The sequence below is a fragment of the Dasypus novemcinctus genome, chromosome 6, assembly GCF_030445035.2.
Source record: "Dasypus novemcinctus isolate mDasNov1 chromosome 6, mDasNov1.1.hap2, whole genome shotgun sequence".
In the NCBI taxonomy this organism is placed as follows: domain Eukaryota; kingdom Metazoa; phylum Chordata; class Mammalia; order Cingulata; family Dasypodidae; genus Dasypus; species Dasypus novemcinctus.
The window spans coordinates 4,178,364-4,192,062 of NC_080678.1; the positions used below are offsets into that span (position 1 = coordinate 4,178,364).

At 51.0% G+C, this 13,699-nt stretch overlaps 1 protein-coding gene across 2 annotated transcripts in view; it reads left to right on the top strand.

Moving 5' to 3' along the window:
* Positions 1–13,699, top strand: part of TUBGCP2 (tubulin gamma complex component 2) — a 47,140-nt gene that overhangs the window by 30,909 nt on the left and 2,532 nt on the right. For both annotated transcript variants that reach the window (XM_058298083.2, XM_058298084.1), the window contains exons 13-18: positions 10,077–10,249; positions 10,472–10,600; positions 11,061–11,181; positions 11,894–12,037; positions 12,662–12,790; positions 13,446–13,609. In XM_058298083.2, coding sequence (XP_058154066.1) covers positions 10,077–10,249; positions 10,472–10,600; positions 11,061–11,181; positions 11,894–12,037; positions 12,662–12,790; positions 13,446–13,609 — 860 coding nt within the window. The remainder of the gene's footprint in view (positions 1–10,076; positions 10,250–10,471; positions 10,601–11,060; positions 11,182–11,893; positions 12,038–12,661; positions 12,791–13,445; positions 13,610–13,699) is intronic.

Below are 13,699 nucleotides of genomic sequence, written 5' to 3' on the forward strand. Positions count from 1 at the left end.
TAGATGGGCAGTCTACTGAATTCCTACTTGAGCAATACAAACAGAGTTGTAGTTGGAGTGACTAAACCCTAACTTAAATGACAGATGCAGAATATCTTGGCCCCTTATCAATTCCCAGCCCTGAGGCAGTTTACAGACCCAGAGCCCCTTGAATGAGGAGGAGGCCAGGTCCCTTTGGGGAAGGATCCTGTTACACTACCAATTTATACTGCTAATCTTCCAGCCTTTCCCAAGGGGATATATATGTCTTTTACCAGAGTGTGCATTGGGGAAAAGGATGTAATTAGACATTTCCAGGATTATTAGACACTGACTCAGAAGTGACGTTGACTCCAGGACACCCAAAATGTCACCATGGTCCACCAGAGTAGGGGCTTATGGAGGTAGGTGGTTGATGAAGGTTTAATTCAGGTCCATCTCACAGTTGGTCCAGTGGGTCCCGGGACCCTTTCTGTGGTTATTTCCCCAGTTCCGGAATGCATGATTGGAATAGGCAGACTCAGTAACTGGCAGAATCCCCACACTGGATCCCAGACTTGTGGAGTGATCCTTGACTTATGGTAGGAAAGGCCAAGTGGAAGCCACTAGAACTGCCCCTACCCAGCAAAATAGTCAATCAGAAGCAATGCTGGATTCTTGGAGGTATTGCAGAGATTAGTGCCACCATCAAGGATTTGAAGGATACAGATTGGTGATTCCCACCACATCCCCATTCAAATCTCCTATTTGGCCTGTGCAGAAAAAGATGGCTTTTGGAGGATGACAGGAGATTATCGTAAATGTAATGAGGTCGTGACTCCAATTGCAGCTGTTGTCCCAGATGTGGTATCATTGCTTGAGCAAATCACCATGTCCCCTAGTACCTGGTATGACGCTCTTGATTTGGCAAGTATTTTTTCTCAATTGCTATTGGTAAGGACCACCAGAAACAGTTTGCTTTGAGCTGGCAAGGCCAGCAGTATACCTTCACTGTCCTGCCTCAGGGGTGTATCAACTCTCCAACCCTATATCATAATACTGTCCACAGGGACCTTGATCATCTCTCTGCCCCACAAGACATCACACTGGTCCATTATATTGATGATATGTTGATAGGACCTAGTGAGCCAAAAGTAGCAACTACTTAGATTTTTTTTTTTTTTAAGATTTAATCATTTCTCCCCCCGATCCCCCCATTGTCTGCTCTCTCTGTCCATTCACCGTGTGTTTTTCTGTGTCTGTCTGTATTCTTGTTAGGCGGCTCCAGGAACTAACTGATCCTGGGACCTTCCGGAGTGGGAGAGAGGCGATTACTCTCTTGAGCCACCTCAACTCCCTATTCTGCTATGTCTTCTTATTTTCTCTCCTCTGTGACTCTTTTTGTATCATCTTGCTGTGCCAGCTCTCTGCATCGGCTGGCACTCCTGCACAGGGCAGCCTTCCACGCTGGATGGCATACCTATGCTGCGCGGCACTCCTGTGTGGGCCGGCACTCTGCCTCAGCCAGCTCACCACATGGGCCAGCTTGCTCTCACCAGGAGGCCCTGGGCATCGAACTCTGGACCTCCTATGTGGTAAACAGGAACCCAATTGGTTGGGCTACATCTGCTTCTCTACTTAGATTTATTAGTAAGGCATTTGTATAAGAGAGGATGGGAGAGAAATCCAACTAAAATATAAGGTCCTTCTACCTCAGTGAAATTTCTAGGTGTCCAGTGGTGTAGGGCATGTCAAGATATCCCTTCTGAAGTGAAAGATAAGGTGTTGCATCTGGCCACTTATACAACCAAAAAATAGGCACAACAGGGAAGCGGACTTGGCCCAGTGGTTAGGGCGTCCGTCTACCACATGGGAGGTCCGCGGTTCAAACCCTGGACCTCCTTGTCCTGTGCAGAACTGGCCCACACACAGTGCTGATGCGTGCAAGGAGTGCGCCCCGTAAGGAGAGCCGCCTAGTGCAACAGAAAGTGCAGCCTGCCCAGGAATGGCACCACACACACGGAGAACTGACACAACAAGATGATACAACAAAAAGAAACACAGATTCCCGTGCCACTGACAACAACAGAAGCAGATAAAGAAGAACATGCAACAAATAGACACGGAGAACAGACAGCGGGGGGGGGGGGGGGGGGGGGCGGAGGCGGGGCGGGGGGTGAAAGGGGTGAGAAATAAAAAAAATAAAAATAAAAAATCTAAAAAAAATAGGCACAACACTTACTTGGGATTTTGGAGACAACACATTCCTCTTTGGGGTATGATACTCCAGCCCATTTACCAAGTGACCCGAAAAGCTGCTAGTTTTGATTGGGTACTGGAACAAGAAGAGTCTTCTGCATTAGGTCCAAGCTGCTGTACAAACTGCACTGCCACTTGGGCCATAAAATCCAACAAATCCAATGGTGCTCAAAGTTTCAGTGGCAAACAGAGATGCTGTGTGGAGCCTTTGGCCGTGCCCTATAGGAGACTCACAACACAGACCCTTAGGATTTTGGAGCAAAGCCCTGCCATCCTCTGCAGATAACTACTCCCCTTTTGAGAAACAGCTTTTGGCCTGCTACCGGGCCTTAGTAGAGACTGAACGCTTAACCATGGGCCATCAAGTTACCATGAGACCTGAGTTGCCTGTCATGAGCTGGGTACTGTCTGACCCACTAAACCATAAGGTTGGGTGTGCACAGCAGCACTTCATAATAAAGTGGAAGTGGTGTATACGAGATAGGGCTCGAGTGGGTCCTGAAGGCACAAGTAAGTTACATGGGGAAACGGCCCAAATGCTCATGGCCACCACCCCTGCCATGTTACCTTCTCTGTCCCAGTGCACAGCTTTGGCCTCTTGGGGAGACCCTTAAAATCAGTTGACTGAGGAAGAGAAAACTTAGGTGTGGTTTACAGATGGTTCTGCACAATACGCAGATATGTGAAAGTGGAGAGCTGCAGCACTGCAGCCCCTTTCTGGGACATCCCTGAAGAACGGTGGTGAGGGCAAGTCCTCCGGTAGGTGGAACTTGGTGCAGTGCATCTGGCTGTTCATTTTGCTTAGAAGAAAAATTGCTGGAGGTGCATTTGTACACTGATTCAGGAAGGAACATGATTGAAAACTTGGTGACAAAGAGGTCTAAGGAAGATGTGTGTGGATATTTCTTTCTGAGTGGGCAAAAAGCATGAAAATATTTGTGTCCCATGTGAATGCTCGCCAGAGGGTGACTTCAGCAGAGGAAGATTTTAATAATCAAGTGGATGAGATGACCTGCTCTGTGTCTAATGCTCAGCCTCTTGTCCCAGCCACTCCTGTCATTGCCCAGTGGGCTCATGAACAAAGTGGCCATGGAGGCAGGGATGGAGGTTATGCCTGGGCTCAGCAACACGGACTCCCCCTCACTAAGGCTGACTTGGCTATAGCCACTGCTGAGTGCCCAATCTGCCAGCAGCAGAGACCCACCCACACTTGGCCCTCGATATTGCACCATTCCCTGAGGTGACCAGCCTGCTGCCTGGTGGCAGGTTGATTACAATGGACCACTTCCTTCATGGAAGGGCAGCAATTTGTTTTAACTTGAATAGATACATACTCTGGATAAGGGTTTGCCTTCCCTGCACACAATGCTTCTTCCAAAACTACCATCCGTGGACTTACCAAATGTCTTATTGACCGCCATGGCATTCCACACAGCATTGCTTCTGATCAAGGAACCCACTTCACAGCAAAGAAGTGTGGGAGTGGGCACTTGCCCATGGAATTCACTGGTCCTACCATGTTTCCCATCACCCTGAAGCAGCTGGATTGATAGACAGTGGAATGGCCTTGTTTTTTAAGGTACCAGAGGCCAGGGATTGAACCCGGGACCTGTATGTGGGAAGCCAGCATGCAACCACTGAGCCACACCAGCTTCCCTGAGGTGTTTTTTTTTTTTTTTTTTTTCATTTGTTTTGCTTGTTTTTTTTCCCCAGGAGGCTCTGGGAACAGAACCCTGAACCTCCTGTGTGGGAGGCGGGCGCTCAACTGCTTGAACCACATCCTCTCCCTGGAATGGCCTTTTTTTTTTTTTTTAAGATTTATTTCTCTCCCCTCCCCCCCCCATTGTCTGCTCTCTGTGTCCATTCACTGTGTGTTCTATGACCACTTCTGTTCTTAGCGGCACCAGGAATCTGTGTTTCTTTCTGTTGCGTCATCTTGCCACGTCAGCTCTACGTCTGTGTGGCGCCATTCCTGGGCGGGCTGAACTTTCTTTCACGCTGGGCGGCTCTCCTAACGGGGCGCACTCCTTGAGCATGGGGCTCCCCTACGCAGGGGACACCCCTGCGTGACAGGGCACTCCTTGCGTGCATCAGCACTGCGCATGGGCCAGCTCCACACGGGTCAAGGAGGCCCGGGGTTTGAACCGCGAACCTCCAGTGTGGTAGGCGGATGCCCTAACCACTGGGCCAAGTCCACTTCCCTGGAATGGCCTTTTGAAGACTCAGTTATGGCATCAACTAGGTGGCAATACCTTGAGGGCTGGACAGTGTTCTCCAGGAGGCTGTGTATGCTCTAAATCAGCATCCGCTGTGGTGCTGTTTCTCCCACAGCCAGGATTCATGGATCCAGGAATCAAGGGGTGGAAATGGGAGTGGCACCACTCACTAATACCCCTAGTGACCCACTAGGAAAATTTTTGCTTCCTGTCCCTGCTGCCTTGAGCTCTGCTGGTCTCTAGGTCTTAGTTCCAAAAGGAGTGCTGCCACCAGGGAACACAGCAATGATTCCATTGACCTGGGATTTAAACCTGCCACCTGGCCACTTTGGGCTCCTCTTACCTCTGAATCAACAGGCAAAGAAGGGAATTACTGTACTGGGTGATTGATCCTGACTATCAAGGGGAAATAGGACTGCATCTACTTAATGGGGGTAAGAAAGAGTTTGCCTGGAATACAGGAGATCCTCTAGGGCATCTCTTAGTACTACCATGCCCTGTGATTAAAGTCAATGGAAAATTGCAACAACCCAGTCCAAACAGGACTAACAATGGCCCAGAATCTTCAGGAATGGAAGTTTGGGTCACCCCACCAGGCAAAGAACCCTGGCAAGCTGAAGTGCTTGCTCAGATAATGGAAACATGAAATGGGTAGTGATGAATATGAACTTTGACCTCATGAGCAGTTACGGAAATGAAGACTGTAATGGTCATGAATATTTCTTTTTTGTTTTGTCCTAAGTATAATTGTATATGTGCATAGAATGAGTATCTTAGTTTTCTTCCCTAACTTTTTCCCTTTTCACATGACATAATTTGTATCGGTTCATGTCACAGTATTTGAGGATGTCAAATTTAAGAGTAAATATAGGGAAGCGAACTTGGCCCAGTGGTTAGGGTGACTGTCTACCACATGGGAGGTACGCAGTTCAAACCCCAGGACCCGTGTGGAGCTGGCCCATGCACAGTGCTGATGTGCGCAAGGAGTGCCCTGCCACGCAGGGGTGTCCCCCGCGTAGGGGAGCCCCATGCGCAAGGAGTGCACCCCGTAAGGAGAGCCACCCAACGTGAAAGAAAGTTCAGCCTGCCCAGGAATGGTGCCGCACACGGAGAGCTGACGCGGCAAGATGACGCAACAAAAAGAGACACAGATTCCCATTCCGCTGACAACAACGGAAGTGGACAAAAGAAGAACACGCAGCAAATGGACACAGAGAACAGACAACTGGGGCGGGGGGGTGGGGGATGGGGAGAGAAATAAATAGAAAATAAATCTTAAAAAAAAAAAAAGTGAGTATAACCCAAGGACTTGCACCCTATTCTGTAGCGAATTAGTGCATTTCCAGTTGTACACAGGACAGTTGAATATTGCTAGGCGGAAATATATATGTGTTTGTCTATTATTGTTTCTGTTTAGAGACTAAGTATGGCTTAAGGCAATGTGTATGGCTGCCAGCTTGACAAGGTGTGGACTGTGATGGTTAGGCTGATGTGTCACCTCGGCCATGTAATTGTGCCCAGTTGTTCGGTCAGACAAGCACTGGGCTAGTTATAATACAAGGACATTTATGGACTTTAGTCATCAGTGAATTGATTGCATGCATGGATGGCTGATATATCTACAGTCAACGAAGGAGGTTGCAGTCAGCAATGAAAGACATTTTATCATATCATTTGAATGCATTAAAAAGGGGAAGTGATTTCAGCATTCAGAGAGAATTTTCCAGCTCAACTTCGACAGCCAAAGTCTCCTGGGAACTCATCAAGGACCTTTATCAGAGCCCCTGATCTGCAGCCTGCCTGTGAAATTTAGACTTATGCACCCCCACGGTCACAGGAGAGAATTTTATAAAATCTCATACTATTTACAGATATCTCCTGTCAATTCTGTTTCCCTAGAAAACCGTAATACAAATATGTTTCAATGTCAGGCAGTGAAATTCCTCCCAACGTCGTTGTTCTTTTTTAGAATGCTTTTGGCTACCCGGGGGCACTTTCCTGTCCAAACGAATGTGGTAATTGCTTTTTCTAGTTCTGTAAAGTAGGCTGTTGGAATTTTAATTGGTATTGCATTGAATCTATAAATTATTTTGGGTAGGATTGACATTTTCATGATATTTAGTCTTCCAGTCTGAACACGGTATGTCTATCCATTAGTTTAGGTTTTCATTGATTTCTTTTAGCATCATTTTGTAGTTTTCTGCATATGGGTCCTCTACTTTTTTGGTTAAATTGATTCCTATGCATTTGAATCTTTTTGTTGATATTGTAAATGTAATTTTTTCTCCTGATTTCCTCCTCAGATTGTTCAATACTAGTGTACAGGAACATTACTGATTTTTGCCTTTTGATCTTGTATTCTGCACATTGCTGAACTCGTTTATTAATTCAAGTAGCTTTCTTGTAGACATTTCAAAATCTTCTAAATATAGGATCATGTCATCTGCAAATAGTTAAGAGTTTTACTTCATCTTTTCCTCTTTAGATGCCTTTAATTTTTTTTCCCCCTTAATCTAATTACCTTAGTTAGAATTTCTACTACAATGTTTGAATAGCAGTGGTGACAGTAGGCACCCTTGTCTCTTCCCAGTCTTAGTGGGAAAGCTTCAGCCCTTCCCCATTGAGTACACTGTTGGATGTGGGGTTTTCAGCTATGCCTTTATCATATCGAGGAACTTTCTTTCTATTCCTATCTTTCAAGGTGTTTTTAATCTAGAAAGGATACTGGATTTTGCCGAATGCCTTTCTGCATTGATCGAGATGATCATGTGTTGTTTTTTTTTCTTTCAATTTGTTAGTGTGGTGCTCTTTTTTATTGTTTTGTTTGTTTGTTTCGTAAGGAAGTACCAGAAATTGAACCCGGGGCCTCATACATGGGAAACGGGTGCTCAAACACTGAGCTACACCCACTCTTTTCTATGTTTGTTTTTTTTTTTTTTTAAGATTTATTTATTTATTTATATCCCCCCCTTCCTCTCCTCCCACCCTGCTGTTTTTCCTGTCTGTGTGTCTTCTCTTCTCATTTCCTCTCCTATAGGATTTACTGGGATTTGATCCTGGAGACCTCTGATGGGGAGAGAAGTTCCCTGTCAATTGCGCGGTACCTCAGTTCCTGGTTTCTGCTGCGCTTCAACATGACTCTCCTCTTGTCTCTCTTTTTTTTTTTTTAAGATTTATTTATTTCTCTCCCCTTCCCCTACCCCCACTCTGGTTGTCTGTTCTCTGTGTCTATTTGCTGTGTCTTCTTTGTCCGCTTCTGTTGTCGTCAGCAGCACAGGAATCTGTGTTTCTTTTTGTTGCGTCATCTTGTGCATCAGTTCTCCATGTGGACGGCACCATTCCTGGGCAGGCTGCACTTTCTTTCATGCTGGGCGGCTCTCCTTACAGGGCGCACTCCTTGCGCGTGGGGCTCCCCTATGTGGGGGACACCCCTGCATGACATGGCACTCCTTGTGCACATCAGCACTGCACATGGGCCAGCTCCAAACGGGTCAAGGAGGCCCGGGGTTTGAACCGTGGACCTCCCATGTGGTAGATGGACGCCCTAACCACTGGGCCAAGTCTGCCGCCCCCTTGTCTCTCTTTTGATGCATCATCATCTTACTGCGTGACTCACTTGCGTGGGGCACTGGCTCACCACGCAGACACCCACATGGGTACTCATGTGGGCGCTGGCTCACCATGCGGCACAGGCTTGCCGCGCGGGCACAGTTTCTCTTTTTCACCAGGAGACCCCAGGGATGGAACCCAAGTCCTTCCATATGGTAGGCGGAAGCTCTTGTCAGGTGATCCACATCCGCTTCCCTCTGTTTGCTTTTTAAAATTCTTTTTCCTTTGTGTTCCTAAGCTTGAATCATTTCAGTTGTCTTGTATTTGAGTTTACAGATTCTTTATTCTGTCAGCTCCAATCTGCTATTTTAACCCTCTAGGAAGGCTTTCATGTCTGTCTCTTTATTCAGATTCCCACATTGTTCATTCATTGTTTTCCTCCTCTCCTTTAGCTGTTTCTCTGAGTTTTCCTTTATCTATTTGAGCATTTTGAGCATTGTTTTTATGGTTGTCTTCCTTAATGGCATCTGGATTTTTATCTTGTTCCTTTGGATGGGTCGTCATTTCCTGTTTCTTTATCTTGCAGTCTTTTTTTTTTTTTAAGATTTATTTTATTTATTTATCACCCCCTACCACCACCATTGTTTGTGTTGTTGTCTGCTCTCTGTGTCTGCCAGTCTCCTCTTTAGGAGGCACCAGCTACCGAACCTGGGACCACCTCCCATGTGGAAGAGAGGCACCAGTCACCTGAGCCACCTCACCTTCCTGGTTTGTCGTGTCTCCATTGTCTTTCCTCTTTGCATCTCTTCAGATGCATCATCTTGTTGCGTCAGCTTGCCACGCCTGCCCACCATACCTGCTCGCCTTCTGCAGGAGGCATTGGGAACTGAACCCAGGACCTTCCATGTGGTAGGCGGAAGCCCAGTCACTTGAGGCACATCCACTTCCCATCTTACAGTCTTTTGTTGCACACTACATTTTAATATTTCAAAGTGTTAACTGTGGGATTTAGTCTCTAAACTGCCTTTTCCTTAAGTTTCTGTCCCACTAGTGATATGACAGATATTTCCTGTTTGCCAGGAGCTAACAAAAATGAACAAACCATGGGGAAAAAAAATTTTTATGGTCTTTGGAAATTAGCTGTTGTTTCTTCTTCAGAGATATGCAGTCATACTGAGAAGATCTGCCTAAGGCAAATGCTAAGTGCAGGGTCCTCTCTGCTTTTTCTGAGCCGGTGTCTTGTCCTGGGTTTGTACTTGATCATGGCCTGTTTCAGAAGTTCGAATGCCCTCTCTACTCCTTATAAAGTAGGCCTTTACCCCTCCTGGGTGCCCTGTTCTTTGAATTAATGCAGTGCTCCTTAGTCCAGGCCACTTTGGCTTAACTCTGGTACGCCGCTGCTTCTGCAAGCTGCTTGTGCCTGCAGGGCAAGTTCTGGGAGGCAGGTGGAGTTTCCTGGTCAGGCCTTCAGGCTGCTCAGTAGATTGGCACCGACCTGCAGGCGCCCCTGTGCTCATGGGTTACTCTGGTCCCTCGACAGGCCAAGCACCCTCGACAGGAGTGCCGGCTGGCTCCAGACCACGTCGCAGGGGGCTGGCGAGGCACCGGCCAGGGTGCCACAGACCCCTGCTGCCATTTTACAGTGCGCTGTTCTTGATCCGGTACCTGCTCAGTTCCCACAACACTAACTTGGCATTTTTGCTTGCTGTTCAAAGGTGAAGGGGGCGGCACCCTGAAGGTCTCAGGCTGCCGTCCTGTTTGACTGAAAGCCGAGGCACTGCAGGAGACTTTTTCTTTGTGGTTTCCGGTTTATGTTGCTCTTTAAAATGACTTTACAACAGCAAGATTTTTAAAGAATTCATCCCTATTTTTCTTTCTCTCCTCGAATGCAAAGTGGCTTAATTATTGTTGGGGTTTGTCAGTAAATGGGTGGTTCTTTAAGCCAGACTCCAATATTCAGAATTCAGTGTTTAGAGGCACTTAGGTCAGACTGTCCCTTTTTCCACCTGATGAACCCAGGTTGGGGGTGGGGTGGAGTCCTGGCTTTTTGACCTTTTCCCTTCAAAACTGGCTGCTTTATTTCATCCCACCCAGATTGACCTAATGCCCCACGACCTGATCACGCAGCTGCTGCGCGTCCTGGCCATCGAGACCAAGCAGGAGAAGGCCATGGTCCATGCGGACCCTACGGAGCTCACACTCAGCGGCCTGGAGGCCTTCTCTTTCGACTACGTGGTCAAGTGGCCCCTGTCGCTCATCATCAACAGGTGCGGGGCCGCACAGTGGCTCTGGGAGTGTTTCTGTGGGTCTGCCGGTGCGGAAGGTGCCGTCTGTGCCTCATTATGCAGGGTTTGAGGATGCTCTGTCTCTCCAGACCACTGGGTAGAGAGCGGAGCGCTGGTGACCACTGCACAGCAGGGCTTGCCGCTGACGGCACATGCTCAGGCCTGCCAGAGCCCGAGGTCACCCTTGCGCTCGCTCCTCTCCAGGAAAGCCCTGACGCGCTACCAGATGCTCTTCAGACACATGTTCTACTGTAAGCACGTGGAGCGGCAGCTGTGCAGCGTCTGGGTTAGCAACAAAACGGCCAAGCAGTACTCGCTGCACTCCGCCAAGTGGTACGTGGGAGGGTCTCTTCTGCACCCGCCGGGGGTGGTCTGCTGAGGGGCGTTGGCCCTGACCCTTCAGCTCCTCAGTCCAGGCCTGGCCTGAGCGCAGTGGCTGCAGCAGCTCCCGGCCAGCGCCCAGGGCGAGGCTCTGCCCTGTGCCCCTGGCAGCTCTGTGGGGAGAGGGCACATGCCCCAGTCTGCAGGGGCAAGCCCTGCCTGGTGTTCGGGAGGTGCCGGCTCTCCCTGTGGGAGCTGGGTGGGCATGGTGCTCGCGCCGTGATCGCGTGGAGCCTGCCCAGTGCGCCGCGGGACCCTCAAGAGTTCCTTGCATGTTGGTCGGTGGCGCCAAGTGTCGTTTGAAGACAACATCGACCCTGAAACTTTTCGCGTTCGTTGGAAGGCGGCGTCCTGGGTCCCCTGGTGCTGGCTCTCGGCGCCTGCCCCAGGATCATCCTTTGTGCTCCCCAAGGTTTGCCGGTGCGTTCACTCTGCGGCAGCGGATGCTGAATTTTGTCCAGAATATTCAGTACTACATGATGTTTGAGGTGATGGAACCAACCTGGCACATCCTTGAGAAAAACCTGAAATCCGTGAGTCATAGCTTCCTGTCTTTCAAAACGTAAAAGGCTCCGTACTGCCAGGCCACGGTTGACAGTGGGGGTCTCGAGAGAGCCGAGTGCAGTTAGGTGTGGGGGATTCAAGCGTGGGAATACCACCCTGAGGCTCTGCTCTGCCCTCCTGTTGGAGAAAAGCAGAGACCACCAGGCCGGAACCAGAGACGTGTGCAGAGGGGGCTTCTTCTCTCCAGAGCCTGCAGAGCCCAGTATATGTGTGTGCAAGAGAAAGCATGGTCCCACCGTGTGTGTGTGTGAGAGAAAGTGAGATCCCAGCGTGTGTGTGCAAGAGAAAGTGAGCAAGTGAGACTTCTCCCACATCATGTCAGCCACAGTCTCCTCTGCGTGGCAGCCTTCAGGGTGTCCTCCCTGTAGTGGGCCCGGAACCCTGGGCTGCTGACACCCCCCCTCACGCCCCTGCAGCGCGGTCTCGGTCCATCTGGCCCCGTCCGCCCCGTCTCTGTCACCACATCCTGGAGGACGTGCTCCTGCTCCTTCTCAGTAAGAACCACACGCTCAGTGCTTGTGCGGAGTCTGCAGTGTTCCTTAGTGGTGTTTTGAAGTTTCCCCCACAAAGACCACAGGAGTCTTTAGACATCGCAGCCAGACAGAAGTGTGGAAGGCAGAGCTGGAGGCACAGGCAGGCCGCCCTCAGCGCCTTGCTGACCCCTGCCCGTGCACCCTGCAGGCCTCCACCATCGACGACGTCCTGGCCCACCACACGAGCTTCCTGGACAGCTGCCTCAAGGACTGCATGCTCACCAACCCCGAGCTGCTGCGCGTCTTCTCCAAGCTCATGTCCGTGTGCGTCATGTTCACCAACTGCATGCAGGTGCGGGCGCGGGGGGCTTCGACAGGGGCTCCTTCCCTCCTTGGCCACCCGCCCAGCAGCCACCCCACAGGGATTCGGTGGTGGCGCTGGTCTATTGTCGGGGTACAGTCCATTTTCTGAGTGTCCTGGTTCCCATTTCATGAGGACTTGAATTAATCAGTTCAGTAAAGGACGTGGTATCTGTCATAAGCAGTTGCCCGAAAACGGTGGAACAGAAAAGTCACATCACGGATGGCCAGAAAGAGGGGCGCTTGGGGTCAGCTGGGGTTTGTGGAGCGGCATTGGGAGTAGGGGCGCCTGGAAGCCGGAGGCGGGAGTGGGAGTGACGGGTGGGGGTACAGAGGCGGGGGGAGTGGAGCAGGTTCCAGGTATTTGGCGCTGGATTAGGTTCCCTGAGGCCGTGGAGGACATGCGCTCAGAAGCCTCCAGCCATGGAGGCTGGGCTGAGATGCCGCTCGGCCCGGCCCCTGGCCCCAACAGCCCCTCACGCACCCCTGCACCCCCGTGTGTACCCTTGTGCCAGTCACCAAGGCAGTGCCACGTGGGCCCTGGGACGCGCCTCATCTCTGGGGCCAGAGTGCCGTGGCCCGTGGACAGTGCCTTTATGTCCCCACACGCACCCAGAGGTTTACCCAGAGCATGAAATTGGACAGCGAGCTGGGCCGCCTGACGCTGGAGCACGGGACGATGCTGGGGCCGCCCACGGAGGCCGAGCGGGCCGAGGAGAGCACCAAGAAGAGGCTTGCCCAGAAGGTGGGTGCGGGCTTGCGTCTGCCCTCCATGTCCTTGCCTGAGCCCTGAGCAGGGACGTCCTTAAAGTCGGCTCCAACACGAACCGTGGAGAGTGCCCCGTCCTGACCCAGCTCCACCCCTCCTGGGCGGCTGCGGCCACCTGGCGGCCACAGGCCTGTCACATCGCGCCGGCCTTGGGCTAGGATGGCCGGTGGCTCTCCAGCCCTGACCAGCCGAGGGCCGGCTCACCTGAGGACAGGCTCTGGGGTCCCTGGAGCCGGCCAAGGGGCAGCGAGAGCTTGGAGGCGAGGGGCGGGCTGCAGGCGCATCCTGGCTTGTGCAGAGGAGCCCGGGAAGCACGCTGTGAAGTGACGGGACCGAGGCGCGGCCACCGCCGGCTTCTGGCCCTTTTTCCTAAAGTGGGACCTGGAGAAACCTCCGTCACCGTGTGTGGACAAGAGGGTCCCCGTTTGTAAAGTGTCTGAGTCTCAGGCATTTTTTAATGATACTCTAATTTTTTACTTTTTATCATGTGAAAACTTCCAGGGATCCATTTTTCAAATCAGAATTTTTAAAAAAGATGAGAAAGGGGACAAACTTGCACAGAACAGTGTGCAGAGGCTGGGCCAGGGGCTCGGCCGGGCGGGGTCTGCAGGGCTGGCGGCTTTCCTTGCAGTGCCTGGCCGAGCACGTGGACACCCCGCAGCTGACCGCAGGCTTCGAGGCCACCATCGGCAAGTTCGACAAGAACTTCTCGGCCCACCTGCTTGACCTCCTGGCCCGACTGAGCGTGTACAGCACGAGCGACTGCGAGCACGCCGTGGCCAGCGTCATCTCCAGGTAGCCGGCTTCTGCCCCGAGCCCCTGGTAGCCCCTGGGTCCGGCCTGCCCCTGTGGCTTGGCCCTCGACGCATCCCCGCCTCCCTCCCG